This window comes from Ornithorhynchus anatinus, chromosome 17 (assembly GCF_004115215.2).
Source record: "Ornithorhynchus anatinus isolate Pmale09 chromosome 17, mOrnAna1.pri.v4, whole genome shotgun sequence".
Lineage (NCBI taxonomy): Eukaryota > Metazoa > Chordata > Mammalia > Monotremata > Ornithorhynchidae > Ornithorhynchus > Ornithorhynchus anatinus.
The window spans coordinates 12,279,084-12,297,691 of record NC_041744.1 but is presented as its reverse complement, the minus strand read 5'-3'; the positions used below and the strand labels follow the sequence as shown (position 1 = coordinate 12,297,691).

The following is an 18,608-nucleotide window of genomic DNA, read 5'->3' as shown; positions in this document are numbered from 1 at the left end:
TATTTGAGTGCTTATTGTGTGCAGAGCACTGAATTAAGCAATTTAGAGGTGGACCCATGGCTGGGCCGTAGCTAACCAGAGTTAAGTGAGAGGTGGAAGGTAATGATTACTAGAATTCCCTAGCGAGCACCTCTAGCTTCTTACTGTATTGCAGGTTTCTAATTTCTATTGTGCATAAAAACAAAAACGTACCTTATTAGCTAATAGGACTTACTTGGAGACCAGCTTTCATTCCTCAGCTTCACTAAAAGATAGCAGGACACTGCTCCCTAGTACAGCAGTAAATAAAAATCACTTCTACTAGTTCACGTTCATTCAAATTTGCATTTAATGGCTATTTACATCCATTCATTCTGTAGTCAAGTATATGTTTTAATACAGTAAACTAAATACAAGATGAGGAAAAGCAGAAAGGGTTGTCACCCTAATTATATCATTCCTTTAAGTAAGGCAGCTAAGAGAGTTGGTTTTGATAGATGGATGCAAAGCCAACTTGGGGTAAAAAAAAAAAAAGGAAAATAGAGTATTTATTTGAGGCAATACTTGTGCTGTTAACTGACAAGTGATGAATTTTCTCTGGCAGCAGCGCAGACAGGTCTTTAGCCCACAGCAGAGGCCAGTGACATACTTTTACTAGGCTGCTTGGGTTTCTCTTTTTGGAAACGTGGATTGATGCTTAGATTTTACTTCATCACACTGACAAAAAATCAGTTTAACCAATGGGTTAACCAACGGTGTGGAGGTGAGGGGTGGAGTTAGGCATCAGCTTTCATCATTCAGGCATTACACCTTTACTCCGCTATCATTGCACCTTGCGGTTACAGATAAAAGGCAGAAGAGAATTAATCGAAGGACAAATGGGGGTGAGTGATTCTGTCTTCCCTGGTAGATTGTCATCGAAGGACAAATGGGGGTGAGTGATTCTGTCTTCCCTGGTAGATTGTAAATTCCTCAAGGGCAGGGATCGTGCCATCTTCCTTTATTCCCACCTAAGCGGCTGGTTGCGGTAGGCACTCAAAAATTCACTGGCTCAGTCTCAGTAGGATTCAGAATATCCTGTGTCACCAATCCATACCGACAATGAAAAGTTTGGAGTTGTGGCATACCAAGAGTACAACCGACTCCCTAGCGTTATCTTCCTCCTCAAAATGTTCTGAAATAAAGCTGGTAGGCACTCAACCTCATTTTTCAATAGCAAATGCAAAACAGACTTATTTTTGAAAACAACTTAAAAACAATTTGGTTCAAATTCAAGATTTAATACTTTACATTGTTAATCACAGCAGGATTTACGAACCCAGGTTTATTCTGTAATGCTAGAAGTCGTAGAAATCAAATTAGTATAGTGAAATTCAATGATTACATTAATTAAAAAAGCACAGCTTGTACAAAATAAAAAAATAAGAGTCTATAATTGCTATAGTTAAAGAAAAGTGAAAAAGGAGAAGCTTTTTAAGCTTCCGTACACTAGCACTTATCTGAAATAACTTTAAGGTAGAACAAAGCTCCTCCTAGAAGTTCATGACTAGTAATGTTGACACTAAATATATATATATATATATATATATATGTATATATATAAACTATGTTTGGATTTTTACAAATAAATATAGGAGAAACCACATTGCATAGTGTGTACTTGCTGTCTGAATGACACCAAGGTGTCACAGGACACATTTTCACAGTCATTGTTGGAGCATCAGTAACGTCCATATTATGGAGCACTGTTACAGAATAAGAACGTGTGACAGTATGGGAGCTTAAGTCCACTTCAGTGGATGTTAAACAGATTATGAATATATATATATATATATATTTAGTTTAACAATATCTCCGCACCAGAGTTTTGCAACTCTTGTCATTATTGCCAGCCATACTGGTTTGGGAAGATAGATGAAAGAACTATGGGGTCATATTCAATCACAGTGTCAATGTTACTAGAAAATAGAACTGGGACAGTGTGGATGTGAAAGTATCTGCTTTGGTGATGGGACGGGATGGAAACGATCCCTCTATAGCACAAGCCAGGTTCTGCTTGTTTTCAAATCCGGTGGTCGCGGCACATTACAGAACTGGGTTCTCAGTGTGTCCCAGAAAGGACAGAGTACGGGAGAGCAGTTTTGGACTTGGATCATTAGTTGAGCAAAGGTAATCGAGAAGGTTTTTTTCTACAAAAACCACCAAAGAAGCAGCCACCAAAGAAAAAAAGAAAAGATAGGCTGCTAAAAGGGGAGAGAAATAAAAAGCTTCCTGCCAAGAGAAACTAGCCATTTTTTCCCCTTCAGTAGCTGTCAGTAACATATAACTGAAAAAAATTCTCTTCAGATCCCCTTTCAGACTTGATAGCACTGCCTTGTGTTGAAGAGGTGGGAGTCACCTCACACTAATGATTGACCATTAAAAAAAGAAAAAAACTGAAAAAGCCTTGCTTATGTCTGGCTGGATTCAGTGGGTGTAAAGAACTTTATGGCTTGGATCCTATGGCTCAAATAGGTTTGGAGAACACAGAACAAGCAGCATCTATAGAAAAATCCCTAGGAGGGTGAGCATCACAGGTTGAATTTGAAGAGCTGTGGACTGAAGACAGTACAGAGTGGCAAGCCAAAAGGTGACAGGATCATCCGTTAGACCGGTCTGTGCACGACACACTCATTCACACCGTCTACCTCCTGAAAAAGCTTTGCAGCTGCTAACCCTTTGACCAGCTATAATCGCAGAAATGCTCTCTTTAAGGCAGGAAGTAATTAAGGTAAAGTTACCTTTATTTTTATTCTTTGTACCTGTAAGCCATCTGTAGAGATTTTTCTGACAATCTCCAAAACGTAGCATCTAATATGTCGTCTAAATTAAGCGGCTAAGAAGTCCTTACTGTGGAAGACGTTCATCAAAAGGCCATCTACTACTCTTACCATCAGAAAACCTACGGGCCCTCAGCGCGAAACTCCTGCGGAAAAGGGCGGAGGGTAAACAGCGCACACGGTAAATAGAAACCACAAGAGTAAACTCCAGAACCTTCTTACCGGTTGGTTGGCTGCAGCGAGATTACTGGCCCGGTAAGACTTGGAGACAGACGGCGACCAGCATCCTCCTCCAGCCCGGTGAGCCACCTTCCCCGGAGGGACCTGCTACCCGGGCCCCTTTGGAGGGTGCCGGTCTAGATCGGAATTTAGCACTTAAACCAAACACAAACACAAGGAAGAAGAGGGGGTGAGCTTTCTTTTGTTTTTTTCCCCCCGGGGAAGCACGGGCCCCGGACAAAGATGAATTATAGACATAGAAGTTTTGTCTAGCCTCTGGCTTCCAGTTCAACTCAGCAGTGCCAGTGGACAAGGGCCAAGGCACTGAGTAGATCCTTTTTCTCCTAGTGTTACAAGTATTTGCAGCTGGGTAGTGAAGTGAGCCCCAGTTCCTCCCCCATCCCTCAAACGAGCCACAGCTGTAGTTAGCAATGATTCATTTTCCATTTTATTATTCCAACAAGAGAAGAAACAGAACTAGTTAAGTCTGGCCTTCTGCACGCTGACCGATAATTCTGCATTTGAAAGTTTGGGATGCTTTCCATAATGAGCTGAATCAAAAATCTATTTGAAAAATATATATTTATATAAAAAAAATTCATTAGGTTGTTTGCACGTAAAACGTTAATCGTTAAGTTTCTTTCATCTTTTGATTCCACACTGCCAGAGGAAAGAGTTTGATCAAGCTTGCATGCTAATCTGTCCTCAAGCCGCAAGTGTTAATCGGCATCTCATACTTTTGCCTAGCGAAAGGGCTGACCCTTGTTGACAAACTCATGACTCTGCTGATTCCAGAGCAACATCCTACCCTTAATACTGTCAATTTCAAGCCATCGACGTGAAAGATCCTGGAAAGGTGAGGTGTCGCCGGAAACCAGTTAATAGACGTGCCTAGACATCTGCAACGCCGTTTTGCTTGGGGTTTTTTTTTTTTTTGCACCATTGATTGATTATTTTTTTTAAATCCGTTTTGGTTTTTCCTTTTCCCAAACCGTCTGTGCAATGATACTGTCTTTCTGAATTCTCATTTCAGCTTGTAGGATGCTCATGTTCCATCTTTTGTTTCTGTCTTTATGGAGTTAGATCTGTCAGCCGCACTGCGCTGTCATAGATTCATGCGCAGGTGCTCCGGCCGTTTGGAGATCATGGGAAAGGCTTGTTTTTTGTAGGGCCCAGAGTTAGGCTGGCGGATCGGAAGGGGTGCCGATGCCTCTCCGCTCGTCGTCACGTCCATTTGTTCTATTCCGCTAGTCTCCATGGGATACTCCACAGGTGGCTGCGTCGTCACCGTGCTGGCGGAAGCACCTCTTCCCCAGAAGTCTCCAGGAGAAAACTTGACAGGGCTTTAAGAAAAAGACAAAAAAAATCAGAGGAACGAGCGCAAAGGCAAAAAAACCTTGCAACTCTTCCTTTCGTTAGGGCGTCGGGGAACAGTTGGGTTACGTTCTTTCCTGTTAGCGGAGAGGAGACCCTGTCAAAATCCCCCACTTACCCGAGCTAGAAAAGACAGGATCTAAGCCGTACCTAGCGCTGAGCTCTCCAAAACAACTTGTTTCTCAGTGGGTGTATCCCACTCTCGTCTCTTGCAGGTCAGGAGACACGCAAGGACTACAGCCGATGCTACAGTTAAGCCAGCTGCATGGAAGGATGCAGCGAGCACTTTGGCCTCCAGCAAGCATACGTGGCTGGTGTAGTTCATGCTGAATGACAGTGAAACTGTTAACGTTAAGATTTATACAGAGGAGAAACCTTGAGAGCGCGAGTACGGCCTCCAATGAGAACCTCATAACAGAGCACCAATAGTCACAGGTTATCTTTGCACATTGGAACATTTATTTTAGCAAGGATTTTCAATTTTAGACAACTTGTTCCATCAAGGTTTCACCTGCAATGCACAACAAAAGAGTTAGAAGGGATAAGTAAATAAATAATGGTCAAATCAGTGCTCCCTTCATTATCACAATCACTTCTGATGCAACTGTTTTGCCCCACAAGAGATAACCAGTTTGGGGTCTGGGAAGGGGCTTACGGAATACCTGACTGGTGTCCTAGGGCTGCCAATGAATCTACGAGGAGATCGAATTTTTGGTTCAAATGAAAACTTCTCTTTCACGCTTTCCAGTACAGATGGAGCCACATATGTAAAACCCTGAAAAAGAAGAGTTTAGTACTGTGAAATAGATCTTCGTTATGTTCGTCATTGAACTGTAGCTAACGACTCTCTCCGACCCCGAACTTCCACCTACGTTGACAGATTGCTAACATTGGGCAAAACTTCTCCCACGCCGGCCTCGTGACACAGAGCCTGACCTACGGAACGCCCCCCGAGTCCCGGGGGCAGCTCACCGACATCTGTTGTTCCTGCAGAGTCTCAGGATTACAGACAGAAGGATGCACCCCAAGTAAACCCACGGGGACCAGGCTTTTCTGGATTCCAGGGTAGGTCTGTGGTGGGCCTTTGCTATCCCTTCTTCTTCCTAGGTCCACAACCGCCATCAGGGGATCCTCACCCTCCGCCTGAGCTGTTGCTTTGCGGTGGCAGCCGTACGCCCCAAGAAGGTGCAGCAGGGGAAATGGCACCATCCCACCCTCCAGCATATGGCTCTGGACACCTGAACGAGGGGCACAGCCCCACTGGAAGTGGAACACATTCTATAACTGGGTGGTTGGTGAACAACTGACAACACAAAGAACAGTCAAGGTGATGCTCAAGTGATAGGCAACACTTAGGAAGCTTTGAATTTCACCAAGCTTTGGTGGCCACCTGGTCTCAAGCCGGAATATAAACCCCAGGAAGCCTGACACTTTTCAGTGGAAGAAGTTTCTATTCATTATTTTTAGAGAGGGGAAGTTGCTAGCCCAGGCACTTTGGAGGCAAAAGTGGCTCTCCAGGCCAGCCAATTTATCCTAATGCAACAGAAGCAGGTGAAGGGGTTCCAATTCTGGAGCAGAGATGAGAACATTTCAAAGGAATCCAGTTATGAAATTACATTTTCATAAGAAAATTAAGGCCTGCTATTTTTTCATTTTGGGTAACGGATAGATATTAGAAGCTAAAGAACACTAGTTAGGCAGAAGATTTTGAGGTACCACATTCGGATGCCCTGAAAAATGGGCCATGAGGCTATGGACTTAAAGGGTTCTGAAGGAATGATGTAAAGAGTAACTAGCAAAATAAAATGCTATGTCCAGTTATCCCATTTTTCTGGAGTACCTATTCTCTATTGAAATTTCGTCAGCGAAATCAGTCTCCGTAGACACCATCTTTCCCTCTGCTCTCCTCAGACATTATCTATTCACACCTGGAACTGAAGAAGGTGCAATCACAGTCTCCTGAAATGCACTCAGCCTAGGCAGAGGGGCTCAAGGCCCTACAAAATGGTCCCTAGCTGCTCTGGAAAGGAGTTTAATTGGATGGAGTTCTGCCTCTGGAAAATCCTTTTAATTCAGGGGCTTCAGCCTGCCCATTCCAGATTAATGAAGCTGTACCTGTATAGGCCAGGATTAATTCCCTGATTTTAACAAACCAATCACTAGCGTCGAGGCCCACTGGATAGATTGGTTATATAAAGTCACACGGAAGACAGCTCCACAGAGATCCTTCCACGGTTACGAATGAAACATCCACTACCTATAGGGTACCAAGGCTCATTTGCAAAATTAAAAAACTTACAATGAAATAAGGTAATTGCCTATATCACTTTAAACATTGTCAGGTTCATCCCACTGAACTGTCTCAAGGATGAAGACTGTGCCTACCTTAATCATGTGGATTCCTGGGTTTCTTTGTATCAGGATCGGAAAACCCTTTGTAACGATTCACCCCTATTTTCAGATGAGAATGGACAGACGCCAAACAAACACAGGCCCAAGGACTGGGTAATTTCCCATTTAAATGCAGAACCGGTCACTAGGGCAAGTCAGTAGCCCAGCCAGGAAAAGAATATAGCAGTACGGACTCCGATCACCCAGGAGGACTATTGCCGTTTCACTGGTTTAAAAACTATTTTTCTGGGCACAGAACGAAAGAAACTAGTTTTCCAAGATTTTCTGGAGCCGAGTATACGTACCAGGAAGCCCGTGAACTGCCCCAAACTGGCTTTTCTTGTTACGCGGCACTTCCTAACCATCTATCGCCCACACCTCACCCAACATCTTCCCCGACGTACCAGAAAGACCTGGTTGGCACTTTCACTGAGAGTTGAGTCATCTGGGCTGTCAACAGGTGTTTGACGTGTAAACTTTGAATCAAACTGGCTCACATCTTCTTCGGATTGCTTTGTGAAAACAAAATGATTCAGGATTTATATTACGCATTAACCAAAAGCACTCATTCATGAGCTCTTGGGATAGAGAGTATTCCTTGTGTTTAGCTGCTGTAAATTACAAGTGATGTTGTGTTCACGCCACACGTTAGAGAGACCCTTAAGAATAAATGCCAAGGGAGGCCAAGAATCAGGATCTAAGAGGAACACAAAATTAAACTTTCATGCAGTTACTATTTGGTTTAAGAGGATTCTGGATATCTTATTTGCCATTTCCTTTAGAATCTTCAAGACAGAAATCCCTTCTTGGCATAAGGTTTTACTCATTTACTGAAGGTCTTAAAAGCTCTTATAGTTCCCTCCGATTCAGGACGAGGCTTCACACAAAACTGTGTGCTTTTCTAGAGATGGATAATTCAGTCTCAGGATACTTTTCTGAGGTGATAAATGTGAAGAGGCCTTATACCCACGGCACTTCCACCCTCAGAATTGCCAAGCAGTCCGATAAATTAAGGCTCAGCCTGGAGTGTACTTGAAATAATTGCATTTATTTACTGAACTCCAGGCTAGATTCCTCTGTGGGCTGGCTGATCCACCGAAAACCAACCTCTCAGGAAAATGTTTATTCCCAGAAGGTTACAGAATCGTTTGGCCTTCCTCACTACTTTCCCATCTGGATGGAAAATCTAGGTGACAAGATTTAAAGCGGGTCAATTTTCCTTCCATCTGAACACAGCTGCCAGCTGTAAAAAGCTGCTCCTCTAAATCCATACCTCAAAGGAACCAGAGCTGGCAAGAAATCGAGTGGGAATGTTGTGCATCCCTCATAATACTCCACACATCTCTTGTAAAGAGACGTAGAGAGATGTCAGTGACAGTGAGATGTAGCCTTTGGGACTAATTCATTCTACTATGTTTCCCATTACTGGTGACTTGGAAGACAAAGGTCCTCTCACTCTCCCGCAAATCGGGCATTAAATGTGAAAAATAAGCAAACGAAAGAGCTTTGAGTAGCCTGAACTTGATACTCAGATTCTGTGCGGAGCAGTCAGCTATCTAAATGCAGCACTTACTACAGGTACCGGTTTCCCAAAAGGAATATGTTAATAAAATTTCCAATGAGAGGAAAGAGGAGTCTGGAAACTGATCTGATGCCTGGGAATGGAGAACTATTTAAAATTCTTAAAAAGCACACTGAAAATTTTTAACATCTTACTCTAAAATGGGTATAAGATCTTTCACCCCTCCCCAAGAGAGACATGCTTTTGTGCATACATACCAACAGAGGTTTAAAGGGAGGCTCCACCTTCCGAGCCAACAGTTCTTCCCAGTTAATGTGTCTGAAGAAAGGATGAGCCTAAGACCGACACCAAAGAAGAAGAAATGAACTGGAATCCACATCTCTGGTCTGATATAATTAACTAAGTAGTCCAAAGTTATGTAAACACCTGGATCAGCCAGGTAAGGGAGACCTAAGTAATCTTAACCCAGATCTTTTCTTTGAGAATCCGAAGAAAAATTCATAGCCTTGGGCAAGGACGGGTGCGTGTCCAGGTCTTTTCTATGACAGAGGTGGGAAAACACTTTAGACCACAGGTCTGACTGAGTAAAGGAGAGCAAGTGAGCCACGTCAGCTCACCGACGTCACTGGAATGACACGGCACTGATGTCTGCATCATGCCAAATCAACTGAAAAGACCAAGAAATCCAAGTCACGCAAGGTTAATTTGTCCAGGGTCTCACAGACATCAGCGGAACAGGTCTGCTGAATCCATGTCTGGAGGAGACAGAATTTAACTTAATAATCCTCCTCCTCCTAACAAAAGTGCTTGCTCTGCGCCAAGCACTATATGAAGTGCTGGGGTAAATATGGATAATCACAATCAGACATGGTGCCTGTCCTATTCCCATTTTACAGATGAGGAAACGGGCATAGAGAAGTGAAGTTACTTGCCCAAGGTCACTCAGCAGACAAGTGACAGAGCCAGGATTGGTACCCAGGTCTTCTGACTCCCTGGTCTGGACTTTTTCCACTGAGGTTCTCCCTGACTAATCCTTCATTTTCCCAATCTATTCATTCTCCTTTCTGCATCACCTATGTATCCCTTAAGCACCACTCCACCCCAAGACCCACGACACTTGTATACATGTCCTGATACTCTACTGCTTCTTTATACTCTACTGTCTGTCTTCCCTATTAGACTGTAATGCTCCTTGAGGGCAGGGATCGTGTCTACCAACTCTACTAAATTATACTCTCCCAAGTACCTAGTACAGCGCCCTGCGGACATAAGTGCTTAATTAATACCACTGATGGATCAGTTGACAACACTCAACGGTTTTAACACAAGTTTTTTGGGAAAAGTAGAGAACTGTCAAACTTTCAGACTTTCCTCAGACTCACTAACCACTAGACTAAGGGATTTCCTTCCTAATCCTATCAGGCTAGAAACGTTTGGGTAAAATATGTGCTGTCTTTTAGAGGAAGGAGTTTTGTTGGCGTGAGGGTGACAAAGAAGCCCCCCAAATCCCAAGCCTACCTGAACTTCTCCAGCATCCCCAGGGCCAGCTCCAAGTCGAGAAGCAGCATTCCTTTTTAGCAGCTTTGGGAAGGAAATATCAAATGAGTAAGAACAAATGGACCCTCCTGAGGAAAGCTTGTTGAAAGTCATTAATAAAATGGCATGTCCTCTCTGACTTGAGTAGTTGCACAATTCATCTTGTCAAGAGGTTACTTTGGAGAGAGGGAAAGTGGCTGACTAAATCCATCTGGATTTGACTTTGAAGGAAAGCAGCAGACCAATGCTTAAATTGTCACTGACGCTGACGTTGGTCTTACTGTACGCACGACTGCATGTTTATTTGAAAGAAAACCTACCTTTTTCAGCAGATCTCGAGCTTCTTGTGTGAGGTAGGGAGGCAAATTGAGTTTACATTTGAGTATTTTGTCAATTGTTTTCTTTCTGTTCTCCCCAGTGAATGGGGGCTGGAAAGTAAAAGGAGAAGAGTGAGAAAAAAAATCGACCGAGTGAAGAAAATCGTTAGTAGGCCCTCAGGCAGCATCATCATGCAGTCGTGCTTCTCAGTTGAGCGAGTTAGGTAAAAACAATGATCCCCTCCTTATATTTTGCTCCTTCTCCGAGCTGTAGTTTATTTTAACGTGTGTCCCCTGCTAGACTGCAAGCTCCTAGAGGGCAGGGATCACATCTACCAAGTCTACTGTACTCTCCCAAGCACTATCTCGCCCATCTTGCCACCGACCTCTCACCACATCCTGCCTCTGGCCTGGAACACCCTTCCCCTTCATATCCGACAATTGCTCTCCCTACCTTCAGAGCCGAGAAGGTGCATATTTCCTTCATGAGGCCTTCCCCGACTAGGCCCTCATTTCCTCTTCTCCCACACCCTTCTACGTCACGCTCTCACTTGGGATTTGCACCCTCATCCTCCCTCGGCCCCACAGTACTTATGTACATATCCATAATGTATTTATCGATATTAACGCCTATCTCCCGCTCTAGACTGTAAGCTCCTTGTGGGCAGGGAAGGTGTCTACCTACTCTGTTATACTGTACTCTCTTAAGCGCTTGGTACAGTGCTCTGCACACGTTAAGATCTCAGTAAATACCACCGATTGATTAAAGAACTCAGGGGTGATTTTAAGGTGACAAACAAGGCCGCAGAGATGAATAAAGTAAGGCCAAACAGAGAAACGCCTCGCCAGCTTCTTCTGACCCACTCGTGGCCAAGGAGTCCTCCTAGTTGTGCTCTGCGAGCTACGGGACGTAATGAAATGCATGCGGTTTTTAACTGTGCACCTACTGCTCCAGTCAGCATGTCATACATTAATGCCCCCAAACTCCACCAGTCCACAGCACGGTTATGGCCACTTCTCATCAAGATTTCAGGGGCCCTGCAGGAAGGAAAAAAAAAATGCATGAGGAATGTGCCAGGACACACAGTCCAGGATCAATTTAATAGTTTTTTTTTTTTAAATAAAAACCCATAATATACACGATTCCTCTAAAACACAGCACACTTGAACCACTGATTAAAACGAAGTTTTGCGCTCAACCTGGATGAGAGTAAAATTTCTTCAACAAGCAGCTTACATGTATTCTATTGTTCCACAGAACGTGTGCGTGACCGTTCCGTCGTGAATAGATTCTTTGCATAGTCCAAAGTCTGTCAATTTTACATGACCTGAAATGAAAAACTTCAGCTTGGTTACTCTGCCAAATCTAAATACCGCGTCAACAGAGTTGTATTTAAACATCACCTAAACAAAGCAATCTGCTTATTCCTATACTCAATATTTGTGCTTACATTCTCCTTTAAGGGACAAAACAAAGAAAAAAAACCCCACACCATTGTTTCTGCTTTAATGGAGTACTTGAGTTCTTGGGAAAATTGCATTGCATTAACCACTGATTCACAGGGAATTAATAAGCTAGAAGATAGATGGTCTGAAGGCACCATCATGACCTGCATTTTCCTATACAAACTTCTATACTTTTGTTACGTCCATCACCGCTAGAATGCTCTGTACCTTCTCTATTCAGTTATTTTACCGTTGAAATTGCAAAAACACAAAGAAACACAAAATACTGTGTAGTACAGTAAGGCTGAGGCAGAGGCTGGGACGTGCAGCAGCAGCTTGCCTCGACCTACACAACACACAGTGTGGATCGTATAATTCCAGGAGACTCACGTTTTGGTATAAGAACGTTTCCTATACCTAATTTTTCCACCGTGTTATATCTGAATTGGGTAAGGAAACTTCTATTAAGGCAGCGCTGACTATATTATGAATTTAACTCAGGTTTGAGTATGCCCATTCACTTATAAGACTGAAGCACCCAATCATTTATTAATAGGCCTTTTTGGTTACTTATATATCCTAAAATGGAGAGGGTGAATGGAACCCTCAGAGACAGTGGCTTACGCTGTAGCACCCTGGATTCTTATATTCACCGTGTAGGACAGCCTGCTAATCGGTGGAACTAACCCCATATTGATATTGGGCGGGGGGGTGGTGAAAATTTTTCTGTAACAGCCTTGAGGGACAGGTTTAACCATGAAAACAGACAAAGTACAAATTTGCATTCACCAACTCTGACATTTTTAATTAGGCACCCAAGACATACTCTATTAATCTGATATTAAAAGGGAGCAATGATTTCAGTAGTTTAGAAATGGCAGAGAGAGTTACTAGGGATCACCACAGTACAACCTAATGGGAGTTTTGGCAATCAGTGCAGAGGAATGAAGTTATTCTGCAATATACACAAGGCAATCCAGGACTCAGAAAAGCGAGGACTAAATAAGAACCAGTCCACAGATGAAGAGACTGTTCCATATTGGCCTTTGTTCTACCATTTAGGCCATTAAAATCTCTGGCATGTACATTAAGGACTTTTTGTGTTTCTATACCCACAGTCAGAAAAGGCAAGACCTTCTGTGGACACAGAATAGAAACAATGCCATAGCTGGTTTGGCCAGTGGACACTCAGCCCTGTATTCTGTCTCCGGCTGTGGCAACACGATGATTCGAAATGGGGGACGACTGCCCTCCTTGACATTCCTCCTAATATTTACGTCCCATCTAACCTCCCTAACTTTCATCTAGTAGCCAATTAATTCAAATCCATTTTAACTTGCACTGTGTGTTTCAATACGAGAAGAAGAAATCTGTTTCTTAATGGCACAGGAAACTCTACTCTTTTATCCTCTCCTTTTAAAATAATCAAATAGTAAGTGACCCATTCATCCTATTACTTACTCTAGGAGCTCCAAAAAACCCCCTAAAAATAAATTCTGTGAAGTGATGAAAAATAATTTGAACAAATAAATTCAAATTTTCCCCAACCGATAGGAGCAAATGCCGAGTAGAAAAAAAACCCTACAGAACATTTCTAATGGCAGAAAATGTTTCTATTGCACAATTAAATTCAAAGAGTGATCCTTGTTCCATCTGCAACATCATATGGTCGGAGTTACAATAGAACAACTCGAGTTCTAGTAGTAATCTCCTAGCGCTTCCTGAATAGACAGTCTCAAAAATACTACACATCAAATCTTGCCACTGGAGTCAAATCAGTAGGTCGGTCATCAAAATGTCAAGTCACACAGACACTAAAGGCCTCTAAAAATCATGCCTAGGCAACTTATTGGACTGAGAAGAAAGGTTTCCTTGAGGTCTACAGGGACTACCTGGGTCCCCAGTGAGTTCTCCGTCCCCTCCAAAAATCAAAACATTGTCAACAATTGCCAGGTCTAAGAAGAACAGGCTTATGGCTATATGCCTCTGGACAGTAAGCTCGTTATGGGCAGGGAACTTGTCTGCAAATTCTGCTGCACTGTACACCCCTTGGCACTTAATACAGTGCTCTGCACATACTAATTGCTCAATAAATACCATTGATTGATGCCTCAGAAGAGCCCAAACGAACTCTACTAAATAAGGGGCTGAAAGAGGAGGAAGGGGGAGGAAGGAGAGGAACAGGAGGATGTCTCCAATAGCAGATGGGGTTTCAGAACATGGTAAGGCCCTATATTTTGGGGGTGGATAACTGATGGTTAAGAGCCTTCCCAGGCTGCACTAAAAGTGTTAGTTTGATTCCAGTCGTTTCTCATTTAAGACACTAATGACTCAGATCAGTTCATTCCGGAAGATATTGAGTTCGGTTCTAGTTCGGGGCCAATAGAAACATCTCCATTTAGACAGATCTGGTTCCATTCCAATTAAAAAAAGAACACTGACCAATCAGGTTTGGTGTGACGCCTAACCATTCAATTCCACTAAGATTAATAATACTTTTCTCCTATGCAAAAAGGGAGACCTGAATAAAAAAGAAAGAATACGAAAAGATCAATTGAACTGATGGGAGGTGCAGTATTCGGTTCTACTGAGGCTACCAAATTCCCTGTGGGGAGAGTCATTTATTAAGACCGGACAGGAGATCACCAGCAAGCAGCTTGGTGATATGAACCAATGCAAAGGAAATGGGCTGAAACGTAGCACTGCGGCCCAGTCAAGAGGATTTGAATATGATTATTTACTATAGAATTGTTTACTGTATCTCCACCTTGGTGATTAAGCATGATATTTTCCGGCTTCAGGTCTCGGTAGATGATCCCTTTTTGATGTAAGTGCCCCAAAGCCATGGAGATTTCTGCCAAGTAAAAGCTGGAACAAAATTGATTTGATATAATTAAAAACACTAAGCTACACAAAACATCTTAAAGACTGAAAACATAACTAGGTAGACAGCAAAACCTCCTAGAAAGAAACAGACATGTGCCAGGGACCAAATCAGAGGGGAAAAACAAAGGTAACATAGCTTTATGTGACAGGGGGACGGGAGAGAATGAAATTGCAAGATATTAATGTGCTTCCTCATTGGAGTATTTTGCTACATTTGAAAAAGTCCACAGAAGGCCAACAGTCAGTAATTGACTTGGGATTAAGAAAATTGTCACTCTGCTCACAGGAAGTCCTTTCTTCCTAAAAAATCCCTTGGGGAATTTTGCTTCCATTGGCACTCTCTCACTTGCTCCTCAGCACCTCCTCTCCACCAATGTGTGAATTTCCAGAGAGCCCAACCCTGCGCACCCTCTCACCTCCCAGACTGCAGCAAGGAAGCTGTCTGATACTCAAATTGACGTACAGCCAAACAATAAAGGGCTTAGTCAAGTTCGTCTGGGTTTTGAAAAGTGCAAGCCCCTACAATCCCGGCTACAACATGATGCAGCAGTTCTGTAGGGTATTCCAGACCTATTCTAGGGCAGGGCAAGTGAAGGCTGTGTAGGGGGGATGGAGCTGCAGTCTTACAGATGCCGCAAATACAACACAGCTTTCTTCGAGTCTCAGACGATTGCTCTTAAGGAAAAAAAAAAGGCAGCAGCATCCCATCTTGGTGTCGGAGTGGGTAAAATCTCCCTCACGGGCTAAACCTAGCCAGGTTTTTCCCTGGCTTTGAGCCCGGTGCAAAGTGACAGGGCAACAACTTCCACGCACTGCAGCCCTTAGAAATGCTGGACGTGGAGAAGACCGCAGTATGAATAGGATGCTGACCGCACTCAGGGCAGATCTGGAGCTAAATGGAAGCCACAATTCAGCTGCCTTTTTGAGCCCCCGCTCTCGAGTTTGCCGGCGAGCTGAATGGGGCAGCCCTCGAGAGGTAAATACTTAAGTGGTCCTCCAGCCCAAATAATCACCCCTAAAAGAGTTAATACTGTTAAATGTGTGTTTTCTGTTCAAATCCACCGTAGTTGAGCACCTACTGAGTTCCAAACGTTCTATTACGTACTTGAGAGATAATAATTTTTAAAAATCATAACAGTAGACCAGTCCCTGCCCTCAAGGAGCTTACCAAGTATTATGCGGTGCTGTCAGATACAGCAAGACAAACAAATGAATGCTCATTCTAGACCACTGACGCGTTAGGATTAGCACAGTCGATGTCACGCCAACTCTACGTGATGGGCTTCAAATGAGGACACGTCTCCTAAATTTATAATGGATAAGGTCTCCCTGGCCAAAATGAACCTACAAAAGACACGTTCCAGGCCTCGCGCCTCGCTGAGAAGCTCTGAGGAGGAGTCCTGGGTCTCTTGGAGAAAAGGACTGTTTTCTGACCCCACCCATTGTTACAGACACAGGTTCCACTGGAAAATCACACTTACTGAGGAAAAAACTGGACAGGCATCCTACCAACTCAAGGAAAGAGAGTTCTGATGTAAAGGACAGCTGGGAAAGTCTAGGAGAGTAAGGGATGAGGAGCAATCCACCCAGCCCTTAAGGGTCAGATTTAGGACAAGAGCTCCGTCAGCAGAGTCCCAAAGTTGCTCGCCAACCTGGAATTTCCACATGACTGAGCCCCTGACTCAATCACTGAATCTTTCTGTCAGCAGGGTTGAAATTTTATTTTTAATTACATGAATCATTACCTGAATCCACTAAACCACAAAAATGTCACTTACCAGGCTGTGTCTTCCATAAATATTCCCTCTCTTTCTAACTGCATAAATAGTTCGCCTCCTGGGAAGAGAGGAAAGACATTAGAAACAGTTTCTATTTTTGACCAATTTATAATGCTAGAGTATGTTCTGTTGTTTCAAACCATAATTAAAGAGGCACAAAACCTCTTAAAATAAAAAGGTATTTTGGAAAAGTTAGGTCTAGAAATAAAGTCCTCATGTTCATGAGAAGTGTATTCAATTTTACGGCTATAATTAAGAAATGACAAAAAAAATTTAGGTTTTACGGACTTCACAATATTTGCAAGGATACCATTCAAAACTCCAATATAAAATCTCAGTAACATTATCTTTATTAAGGTGCAAGAGTGTTACTGTTTAACCAGCGACGCAAATTAGCATGAGTCAGGCATACCCAGGCCCTTAAAAAAAAAAAGATAATAAATCTAGTGAAAAAGACCACAAGGTCAAAAATAAATGTTGTAATTTTTGCTTCTCTTTTGTTACCTTTATGGATATCTGTGTATAGCAGGAAACTCAAATTGCAGTTAAATGTTTGTTACTTTTTGACAATAATAGAGCCTTTGCTAAAGTAGAGCTCTTGAAAGAAGGAATAGGTTGTGAATTTTTGTAGATTCACCTGTAAGATTACATTAAACTAAACTCGATCTTGGGTCTGAAGAAGCAATTATACATTTGTCCCTCAGAAATCTATTTGTAATTTTATATGCTTTCCCTCAAAATATTTTAAGACAGCCTAGGAGAGGGAAGAAATGTTTTAATGCCATCATTTGTATCATTCCCTCAAGGTTCAGTGTATCAGTATTGAGAAGCGGCATGGTGTAGTGGGTAGAGCACAGGCCTGGGAGTCAGAAGGTCATGGGTTCTCATCCTGGCTCCACCACTTGTCTGCAGTGTGACCTTGGGCGGGTCACTTCACATCTCTGTGCCTCAGTTCCCTCATCTGTAAAATGAGGATTAAGACTGAGCCCCACGTGGGACAAGATGATCATCTTATATCTATCCAGTGCTTAAACAGTGCTTGGCACATAGTAAGCACTTAACACATACCATAAATTATAATTATTATTAGTCAATGGTACTTTAGGTGCAAAGTAACAATACTAATAATAATGGATGATTCACTGAGTACAAGATATCGTTCTAAGTACTTGGCAGAGTATAACCGAAAGTAGTGACAGATTCCCTGCCCACAAAGAGCTTAAACTCTAAAAGGGAAGAGAGAGCTAACAAATATTTAATAAGAGTATAGGATAACTGAATATGAAATTGAATAAACATATATATGCAGGTGCTGAGGAAAGGTATAAATACATGAGTGTTAGAGATGGATAGTGGGAAAATACGATGTGCGCTGTTGGGAATCCACCAAGGAAGACTCTTTTGAAAGAGGTGGGATTTTAAGAGGGGTCCTGACCATGGGGATGGCTGTGATCTGTTTGACTTGGGCATGGAGGGAGATCCAGGCTTAGGCGGGGTGGGGGTGGGCACGCGGTGGGGGGAGTATAGTCGAGCGAGAAAATGAAGAGCGCAGAACATTGTACTCTTTCTTCCCTGGGAGAATAAAACTGAAGAGGAGTCATGGTCCCTGGCCTCAAGAAATTTATAATCCAATCCGAGAGGGGTGGGGAGAGGGGACTGACAGACATAGAGAGTCACAAAACACTAAGACTACTACTGAAAGCAAAAGTATAGAAGAATAAATAAGCATAAAATGTCAAGAATATGCATAAATTCTAAGGCGAATAAACATATGTGCAGGGGCTGCTGGAATGATGGGATCTGAGGAGATAGAGCTTTCCTTTTTTTTCCTTGGTATTTGTTAAATGCTTACTATGTGCTAGGGACTGTACTAATTGCTGGGATACAAAGTAATCAGATAGGACACATCCATGTCCCACATGGGATTTATGGGCTTAATCTCCATTTTACCAATGAGGTAATTGAGGCACAGAGGAGTTAAGTGATTTGCCCAAGGTCACAAAGCAGACAAGTGGCAGAACCAGAATTAGAACCCAGGTCTTACTGACTCCCAGGCTCATGATCTCTCCCCTGACAACAGTCAATGAGAGCTCTGCAGGAAAATCTCTTCTTCATTCATTAATCAGTACTCAAGAAGAGCTTATAATCAGCACTGTACTGTTAATATTATAATATCGACCCCAGTAATTGCAACGGTCTATGAATCAGAATTCCGAGAACGGAGATTTGATTAGCCTTTAATATTTCCTTTGCATCTAATGTATAGAAATAGTTGTTGGTCAAGTATCAATTCCTTCGATAATGTGCTGTTTAAAATTTCAACGGTGAATTTACTATAATC

At 42.7% G+C, this 18,608-nt stretch overlaps 1 protein-coding gene across 2 annotated transcripts in view; it reads right to left on the bottom strand.

The window, feature by feature from the left end:
- Nucleotides 1-304: 304 nt before the first annotated feature.
- Nucleotides 305-18,608, bottom strand: part of RPS6KB1 (ribosomal protein S6 kinase B1) — a 33,274-nt gene continuing 14,970 nt past the window's right edge. Inside the window, exons 6-15 of one of the 2 annotated variants that reach the window (XM_029082141.2) lie at nucleotides 16,268-16,325; nucleotides 14,371-14,471; nucleotides 11,395-11,485; nucleotides 11,105-11,195; nucleotides 10,161-10,268; nucleotides 9,823-9,885; nucleotides 8,562-8,639; nucleotides 7,187-7,294; nucleotides 5,054-5,166; nucleotides 305-4,360 (exon numbers count right to left, since the gene is read on the bottom strand). In XM_029082141.2, coding sequence (XP_028937974.1) covers nucleotides 4,123-4,360; nucleotides 5,054-5,166; nucleotides 7,187-7,294; nucleotides 8,562-8,639; nucleotides 9,823-9,885; nucleotides 10,161-10,268; nucleotides 11,105-11,195; nucleotides 11,395-11,485; nucleotides 14,371-14,471; nucleotides 16,268-16,325 — 1,049 coding nt within the window. In that variant the 3' untranslated portion in view covers nucleotides 305-4,122. Of the gene's footprint in view, nucleotides 4,361-4,827; nucleotides 4,903-5,053; nucleotides 5,167-7,186; nucleotides 7,295-8,561; nucleotides 8,640-9,822; nucleotides 9,886-10,160; nucleotides 10,269-11,104; nucleotides 11,196-11,394; nucleotides 11,486-14,370; nucleotides 14,472-16,267; nucleotides 16,326-18,608 lie in introns of those variants that run through there. The other variant, XM_029082142.2, reaches the window with a different exon arrangement.